At 41.1% G+C, this 9477-nt stretch overlaps 1 protein-coding gene and 1 long non-coding RNA gene across 3 annotated transcripts in view; both read right to left on the minus strand.

Annotated features, from left to right (window-relative positions):
* MYOF (myoferlin) overlaps nucleotides 1–1059 on the minus strand; it is a 153597-nt gene extending 152538 nt beyond the window's left edge. For both annotated transcript variants that reach the window (XM_042909322.1, XM_042909321.1), the window contains exon 1: nucleotides 683–1059. In XM_042909322.1, coding sequence (XP_042765256.1) covers nucleotides 683–770 — 88 coding nt within the window. In that variant the 5' untranslated portion in view covers nucleotides 771–1059. The remainder of the gene's footprint in view (nucleotides 1–682) is intronic.
* Nucleotides 1060–1435: 376 nt separating this feature from the next.
* Nucleotides 1436–9470, minus strand: LOC122202551. Its single transcript, XR_006194725.1, has 3 exons — nucleotides 9315–9470; nucleotides 7739–7832; nucleotides 1436–1571 (listed from the first exon to the last, which is right to left on the minus strand). It is a non-coding gene; the product is annotated as an uncharacterized LOC122202551 (long non-coding RNA).
* Between the last annotated feature and the right edge of the window lie 7 nt (nucleotides 9471–9477).

The raw sequence follows: 9477 nt of genomic DNA on the forward strand, positions 1-9477 counted from the left end.
AAACAGAACTGACATCCAGAGAAAGGAGGTCACTTGCTCAAGGTTATTCAGCAGGACCAAAGTAGATGCCCAAACTACAGACTTGCTTTGTTCAGAGCTATTTCCTCTATGAGCAACTTAAAAACTATGGAACCCACATTCTCCAAGTTTGGAGAGACGAAGACAAAATGGCACAAAACAACATGAAGACAACCTAATCCAAAATAATAACTTCGCTCCACCTCCCAAAAGCCGGTGACAAAGTAGCGGCAAATGGGCTGTGTTAGGCAGTAACAGTACCTAGAACAACTCAACTGCACTTTTTCCTCGGTCACCCACTTCTTGAAAACAGACAGTAAAAATGCACACAAGACTGCTCAAACTTACTTTGAACCAACACAGCCCTTTTTAAGACTTAAAACTTGGGGATTAACAAGTACATATTTCCCTACAAGGGCTTACAGAAATCACATTATTAGAATTAAAACATCCGGTCATTCAATGAGTCGCAAAACCCTGGAGAAAATGAAATGCCTTCCACAGAAATCTGTCCTCTCCGCTCACCTGCACAGGTAGCAATCCAGCTTAAAGCCAGAGAGGTTTTGCCGTATCCGTGGACTAAACGCAGCCTGTTAAAGACCGTGACCCACGAAACCGACTTTCCAAAGCAGGACCTGAGAAAAAGAAGAAAACTCTTCCTTACCCTTAAAAAGAACAGAAACAATAGGATCCGGTTTCCCAAATTTCGTTTTAGGGATATTGCTGGCAGACTCCACAATCACGCGAAGCATGGCTCTTCGTGGGCAGAAGGCAAGTGCCAGCCAGCCGAGTTGACGCGGAGTGTGCGCTGGGGCTGCGCGCCGCGGGGGGAGAAGGTAAGATTTCTCTAGTCCAGAGCGCAGGGGTGGGGTAGGGGGAGGCGACTGGGTGGATCTCTGACGGATTGTGTACTGAAGGCTACGTGTAAACTGATACCCAAACTCCCGGGGCCCCCGCAGTGCTGCAGGAACCCGCTTATGAATTTGGGAAATGTGGAAGTGAAAAAGGCGAAACCTCAACTAAAAATAATTATGTGCAACAAATGAAACCGAAGTGGTTTGGCGCTAATAAATGCAGCCAGGTCAGGCACCACCCCGTTCATTCCACACCACCCCGTTCATTCTTTTTTGCTCTTCGTGGAGTTTTAAAACTTTGCTTAGTCTTTTTTTTTTTTTTTGGAATTTTACTTTTGCTGTTTTCTCTCTCATGCTGCTGAACACACCCACTCAGTAATCACTTAGAGGAAGGTTTGGAGAAAAAAAAAAAAAATCAGTTAAAGGATGCCCCCTGTTGGAATGCAGAGGAATAACTGAGTTTGTTCCAAGCGAACCCAATCCGGAGGGTTTGCAAAATTGGTGTAGTAGAAGCTGATCTTTTGCTTTACAAAAGGATTCGGTTTAGGATTTCTTAAAAAAAAAAAAAAAAAAAAAAAAAAAGCTGGACACTTAAGTTTTCCTCGTCCATCCAAAGCTGCTAATAGTCTTCAATGGAAACGGAGAAGTGACTCTCCCCTCTTTCGCAGCTAATCCCTAGCAGTGTCTTCCATTCCTTTGCTAAAGAAAAAAAAAATCAGTGACACTTGTTAAAGCATGATATGGCTTTATTCAAGAGAAGGGGACCTTTGCAATAGGTATAGGGACCACTGCAATGGAATTTTGCAGTGGAGGGGAGAGATTGGGCTCAATTTGAAGTACATCAGGGGCAAGTGGGAATTCATAGTCAGGGTGGGGGGCCAGGATGGAAAGTTACTAGGAAGAAATGTCAGAAAGGGGGTTCTGGTTAAACAGACCTAACAGGATTCTTGCTGAAGGTAGGTCAGGATGGCCAGATATCAGCTAGGTGATGGGAGAGAATGAGAAACCCCATCAGATGTCAAGAGTGATCAGATACGGAAGGTGGGGGGGTTCTGGTTAAAGTGACTTTTACAAGGAAGTGCACAGATAGGCCCATGGGAAGGTTCAGAGGAGCCTGCCTCCAGTTTGGTCAAATAAAACTCTTTGTGCCCCTGAGGGTGTGTTGGGTGGTGTAACCTGATGATTACGATCCTAGAAGATGTCTGGGGTTAGTAGCCAGCCAGACCTGAGTATGGGTCCCTGCTTCACTTTGAGTTATGTCACCTTACAAGGTTCTAACCCCCTCTTTTCTGCGGTGATCTAATCTAAGGTAAAGTTGTCATAAGATAAAGGTCTTAGTGTGGGGTCCTGGCACGGAGCATGCACTAAGTCACACACATACAGAACCAGAAGTTCATGCTTGAACATGATTTCATAGCATGTCCCATAAAGTAAATTGGCTTTAAATCACTGTTTCAGAAGAAAAGGCTAAGAACTTAGGGTGAAGAAACACAGGGTTTCTTTCTGTTTTTGAACATACAACCAACAAGACCATTTGTAAGCAAATGCTTCAAGTGCATTGAAAGAACATGGTTTATCTATAGGAATTCTATCTCTGTGAGTTTCTCAATGGCTTATACAAACAACCAATGAAGCCAACACTATATACATTATTGACTAAAGGGACCATATTAGACTCAATATATTTAGACACACAGACTAAATAGACTACATTTTGGTGGAATATAAACAAAATTGTGTTTATTTTGCTTGGCTCGTTTTTACATCTCCTTTTCATTGTGAAATATATTTTTGAAAAAATTCATAGAACATAAATGTGACAGTTTAACAAATGAGCATCCAGGGGAAGATAGGGAACATTGCCAACACTCCAGCAGCCCCTTGTTATAACCCATATGTCACATCTACCTTCTTCCCTTCCCCCCAGAGGTAACCACTATCTTGATTTTTATGGTAACAATTTCTGTTCTTCATAGTGTTTACCCCCAAAATAGTTTGCTTGATTATGACCTTTATATGATAATATCAATTGCTTTATACATTATGAATTTTGTATACATGTATATTTATACCTACATATGTAATACACACATACATATATTCATACAGAATGAATTCTTGGCTGTATTATGACCTTTGTATAAAAGGAATCATATAGTATGAATTGTGTTTGGCTTATTTTTTTCAACATTACATTTTGAGGTTCATCCATGTAACTACTTTGTTTGCTCTTTGCTATCTAACATTTCACTGTGTGAGCGTACCACATTTTATTAATCCACTCTACTTTTGATGGACATTGGAGTATTCAGAGTTTGAGGCCATTACAAACAGGGCTATTGTGAACATCCTTGTGCCTGTTTCCTGCTACAAATGTGCATGAGCATATTTAGGATCTAACCTATGAGTGGAATTGTATCAAAGAGCACATGCATTCCGCTATATAGTTGATTATATTCTACTTGTAATTGACTATGTTAGAGGTCACGTTTCATCTTTTCAAATATGGATATTCAAATGCTTTATTACAATTTATTGAAGAATTTGCCCTTTCCCCAAATCTAGGTCGTATGTAGATGTGTGGGTCTGTTTCTATGTTTCTGGGGGGTCTGGGCTGGGGCTTCAGTGGAGAATAAGCCGAATTTCTGAACTGATGGAGCTCCCCAACTCTAGTGGGGACTACATGCCAGCTCTCACATGTCTATCATTTACTGCTTTCACCAGAGAAAAAGAAATAGAAAAGAGGAAGTCTTCGCAAAAACTCTAGATGTAAGGAGCAAAGTAAGGGGTAGTAAAGAGGGGTTAGTGGAAGAGAAATGAAGATTCATAATATCTTATTCCAATTCCAGTTTTGCAGGACGTTAGGTATTATCTAACAGCAATTTTCAAACTGGCACGCACAGAGGGTCCATTGTTAAGATCTCTTTGCTGAAATACTTCTTTAAGAAGTTTTTTTTTTTTTTTAATTTCAGGGGTGCCTGCCTGGCTCAGTCTGTTGGGTGTCTGACTTCAGCTCAGGTCATGATCTTGCAGTTCGTGGGTTTGAGCCCTGCATTGGGCTCTGTGCTGACAGCTCAGAGCCTGGAGCCTTCGTCTCCCTCTCTCTCTTCCCCTCCCTTGCTCATGCTCTGTCTCTCTGTCTCTCTCTCTCAAAAATGAATAAACATCAAAAAAAAAAAAAACCTTAATAAAAAAGGAATTATTTCAGCTGATAACTAAAATGATTTTTAGAGCAAAAATGCTATTTTTTGTAGTTTAATTATAGGGTTTTGCACAGGAGTAAATGATACTTTTAAATAACTTAATATATAGTATATTTAAATTTTATTTCTTTAAAAAAGTACCTGGCAGTGACCTAAATATACATGGAGGGCAGGAGAGGACAAAATATTTTATAACATTTGGCACCATTATATCATCATTATTCAAGGCAATTGAGGAGCTAAATACAAGATAGGTATGAATCTGAACTTCTCCAATTCAGTATTAACATATTCTAAAATAAACCTTAAAAAAAAAACAAACAGAACAGGGAAAAGTGGAATCATTTTAAGCCTTGTGCTCACTTTTTTGGAAATAACAATTCTTCATCAAAATGTTTGATAGACAAATGCCTCCCAATCATTCTTCTGTCAGGATGCTTCATTCATGCACATGTGCCTTTATTCAGCTAACAGCTACTGGAAATCCACTTGGTGCCAAGTACAACGTTAACTACAAAGACGAATAACACACATGTCCTCTCTGCAAGAAGCTCAGAGGTAATTATAGTCCAGTGGGGTGAGTGTAATGATAGAGGGAGACAGAGAAGACAGGTATCTAACAGGGCAGGCCAGGGCAAACAGGGTGGGCTTCTGGAGGAGGTGGCTGCTGGACTGAATACAGATCTTCCTCAACTTACAATGCAGTTAGAGTCCCATAAACCCATCATCATAAGTTGAAAATATCATAAGTCAATATTTAATGCTTTACATATCATAAATGCATTTAATATGCCTAACCGACCAGACATCATAGCTTAGCCTAGCCCACCTTAAACGTGCTCAGAACACTTACACAAGCCTATAGTTGGGCAAAATCATTTAACACAAAGCGTTGCCTGTTTCGTATGATTTACTGAATACACTACTGAGAGTGAAAAACAGTGTGGTTACATGGGAGCAGAATGGTTGTAATTTGTATGGGTTGCTGGCCCTTGTGATGGTGTGGCTGACTGGGAGCTGCGGCTTGCTGCTACCCAGCATCATGAAAGAGGATTGTAATGGATTGTGCCAGCCCGGGAAAAGATCAAAATTCAAAGTATGGTGTTTACTGAATGCATATCACTTTTGTACCATCGTAAAGCTGTTAAGTCAGGGACTTCTGTATTAATGGTTGAATCGACATATGTATGATTTGAACTAGCATTAAATAAATACACATGGTGAGCATTAGAAACTTCAAGCCATTTGGTGTTGGCAGAACATCACGTGTGAGGTGAAGCAGTCAAGCAGTGAGCCTAGGCAGGCAGGCAGACAGCAGCTCAGAGACACTTGTTTGCTCTGTTAATAACAACTTACATCTAATGAGTGCTCACTCTGTGCCAGACGCTGTCCTCAGCCTTTTATTTTGTCTCATTTAATCCATCCACTGCTCTATCTTATGAGGTAATTACCACTTTATCATCCCCATTTTACAGATGAGGAAACTGAGGCCCAGTTTGGTTAAGTAGTGCCTAAGTTCTCCCGGCAAGCGGAGCCGGGATGCGAACACACGCAGTTATCCTCTAGACTCCATGCTCTTATCTCCTTACACCATGCCTCAGTGGCAGTGGGGACTTACTAAAGATGCATTTTTCTGCAGGGAAGCAAAATGATTAAATTACATGCCAGTTCTCTGGAGACAAATGAAACATTTTAATAACCCCACAGACTGAAAATTAATTTAAAAGGAGCTAAAACAGGCAGAGCTGTCAGTGCTCAAGGAGCTGCTCTCATCAAACAGAACGCACCAGGAACTGAAAACCATGTCAGGAGGATCACTGACTGGCTGGTAAGAATTGTCCCAAGTGAGATTAGTCAGCAGAGAAAATCTGCCAACCTGCCCCGGAAATGGCTTTCAAACGTGTTACTTACTGATAGGGCTGCTTTGATCTCAGCCAAATGCTAAGGGTGTCTCCTTATTTACAGATTTAGAACGCAGCCCTTCGTGGCTCACTATGAACTCTATCTAACCCAGGAAAGAGCAGTGGGTCGACCCAGAAAAGTGTCGGGCTCTAAAATGACGCTTTTTTGTGCCTGTTAAGGAATATTGAGAAAGGAGGAGAGTAAAGAATTTGTCTATTTCTCCATGGTAATCTAGGGCAGAGAACACCCAGGTCAGTTCATTCATTCATTTATTCATTCATTCATTGAGCAAATAGTTATTAGCTTCCTAATTTGTTCAAGCACGGTGATGGTAGGTGCTGAGGATATGATGGTGAGCAAAATCAGACAAATTCCTCAAGGAGTTTGCAGTCTAGTGAGGAAAAAGGACACCAAAGAATCATTAACAAATAAATGTGCGATTATAACTACAGCGAATGTTTTGAAGAAGTAGCTGGTAAAGAAGGAAAATCTCCTTCTCAGAGGCAGGAAAGCCTTTCCTAAGGCAGTGAGGATTAAGCTGAGATCTGAAAGGGAAGTAGGAAAAGATAATAGTGGCAGCATCACAGATGTGGGAGCTTCCTGGGAAAAAGCCCTGAGGCAGGAATAAACCTGCCTGGTCAAGGAATGGAAGTTGTCAAGTGTGGCTGGTTTGAGACCAGGCTTAGCCCTGCTAAGCCTGAGAGAACAAAGAGGGATTTGCTTTTTTATGCCAAGAACAAAGGTGGGTCAGTAAAATGTTTTAAGTGTGTTGGGGAATGTGTGACATGATTACATCTACTTATTCCAAAAAAATCCCTACTGAAGGGAAATTGGATTGGAAGGAGGCAAGAGTTTACTTGGTCCTTTTCTGCCTGCATTTAAAGAACATTTATCGTGTACATATCGACACTGTCCAATAGAAATGTAACAGAAGCCACATTTATCGTTTTGGATTTTCTAAAATTCACAGTAAAGACAGTAAAAAACAGTAATAGTGAGATTAATTTTAATATATTTGATTTTGCCGAAAATATCTATAATAATACTATCTTAACATGTAAAAAGCTTTTTTTAAATGTTTCTTTATTTTTGAGAGAGAGAGAGACAGAGTGAGAGCAGGGGAGGGGCAGAGAGAGACAGGGAGACACAGAATCTGAAGCAGGCTCCAGGCTCTGAGCTGTCAGCACAGAACCCGGTGCGGGACTTGAACTCATGAACCGCGAGATCATGACCTGAGCCGAAGTCGGATGCTTAACTGACTGAGTCACCCAAGCATCCCCATCTCAGCATGTAAAAATATAAAAAATTACTAGTGAAATATCTTATGTTCTCTTTTTCATACTAGTTTTTGAAATCTGCTGTGTAGTTCACACATCCCAATTCAGAAATGAAATTTTCATTAGAAATACAGCTGTATTTAGATTTCATAAACTTTACAGTTGAAAAAAATAGGTTTGCAGACCCAAGTTGCTCCAAACATAGTTAAAAGTTTTCCAATAACTGAATCAACTACCATGTTTTAAATTAAAATTAAGTAAAATGAAAAATTCAGTTCTTCAATCACAGTAGCCACATTTCAAGCACTCAACAGCTGTATGTCTAGTGCCACATATTGGACAGAGCAGAAGGAACTTTTGCCTCACTGCCGAAAGTTGTATTTGGAAAGTACATAGGATCTGCTGGTGAGGCCCTGGGCATTCATTACTATCCTTTTAGGTCTTGGGAAAGACCTAATCTTTCAAAGGTGTTGATCATACTCACCTACAACAAACAGCCCCACTATTTCTTTTTCTTAAGGCTAAACATATTCAGCAGGCTGTTGGTACCATTCTGGTTTCACAAGTAGATTTTCCTACTGGGAAGAAAATAAAATAACCTGCTGAAATAAATATCCAGTCTGCTTGGCTGTTAGATTGCTCTCTGAAACCTTGCCCTAGGATTCCTCAGAGTGAAGTCAGCATCAAAGTCCTAGCACCTTTGTGAGGCCTTATACAAACTACAGCTCCTCACACTTCATGCCTGGCGGCACCTGTCGGTGAAGAACAAATGTTGATTTTCAGGTCTAATAATTAGGAAATTACAAAATTACAAAATTCAGCAAGCCATGGGGCCAGTGAGCCTCCTGCCTGCTCTTCTTCCTCTGGGGTCCCCAGTCACAGGGGGAGCTCCCACCAGAAGAATGTGTAATTGAGGTGTCTGGCCCAGCAGGTCCCCCACTGCCAGTCTGCCAGGTGCCACCCTTCTTCACAGAGTTGTCTCCCCACCCCCCAACTCCCTCTCTTCTTTATTCCCATTTTGGTTCTAAACTGAGCAGGGAGATTTCTTTCTCTGTCACTCCAAAAATTTTTGCAAATTTCTATGGAAACTAATTTTGTCCTTGCAACTGTGGGCAATGCATATCATTCACAACCTCCCTTATTTTGCCAGGAATTCCTCCCACCCCAATCCCATCTGACACTTTAACACAACAGATGTGAAAGAGCTCAATTCTATTCACTTTCCCATCAGAAATGTGAGCTCTTTGGAAGCAGGGACCAAATGTTATCTTCTTGCATTATTAAAAAAAAAAAAAAATCCTTAAAATTCTCTACATGGCTTCTCATCCATTTTATTTAGTTACATAGGAGTTTGTTACTTTTTGTGTAATAATGGGTAATGTCAACTGGGCATTTACTAAATGCCAAGCACTTTACACAGATTCTTCCATTTAATTCTTATATCCATTCTAGAGGGTAGATATTATTATTTACATTATTTTACAGATCAGGAAACTGAGGCTCAGAGAGGTTAAATAACTTATTTAAGATCACACATCCAGTAAGAGGCAGTCAAGCCAGGAGTTAGATGCAGTCGTAATCTAGAGTTCTGGTGTGTGACATTGTTTTCCCAGGACGTTTTGCTACTGTATCCTATTATTAAATCTTGGTGAGTTTATGCTTGGTCTAAGAGAGAAATGTTAGGCTCTGCCAAACACTCTTTGTGCCCCTTTGCAGCAATAGAGCCCTGTAGGCAGCTAAGAATGACTCAGATTTGACCTACAGACATCAAGCCGGAGGGCAGCAATCTGGAGCAAAGGGCTGCCTGGTCTCCTGCAGGACTCATAATCTAGGAGTTCAGTCTGGGCGTGCCTATCAGTTCTCCCACCTGCTACACTCTCCAATGCTCCACCCCTGACTTTTGGCAGGAGAAAGCTTCAGCCCAATGGGAAGACAGGCTGTCCTCTCGGGGAAGGCAGTTCTCCCATTCTATAAAGGGCAAAACTGGTACCTAGAAAGGCAAGTTACGCTCAAGGACACAGGACGAGTTAGTCCCCATTCAGTTATTGGGTTTAACTCACTGAACATAGTAATGTACTTCATCCCCAAAGCAGATAAACATAAATCCGCTGCTTACAAAGAAACACCGAGTCTGAGGTTTGAGACCTCATAAAAACCCAGAAAAAAAAAAAAACCCAAAATAGGACTGCGGGGCCTTGGGCCGGAGTTCCAGTCTTCCGTCCC

This window comes from Panthera leo, chromosome D2 (genome assembly GCF_018350215.1).
Source record: "Panthera leo isolate Ple1 chromosome D2, P.leo_Ple1_pat1.1, whole genome shotgun sequence".
Classification (NCBI taxonomy): domain Eukaryota; kingdom Metazoa; phylum Chordata; class Mammalia; order Carnivora; family Felidae; genus Panthera; species Panthera leo.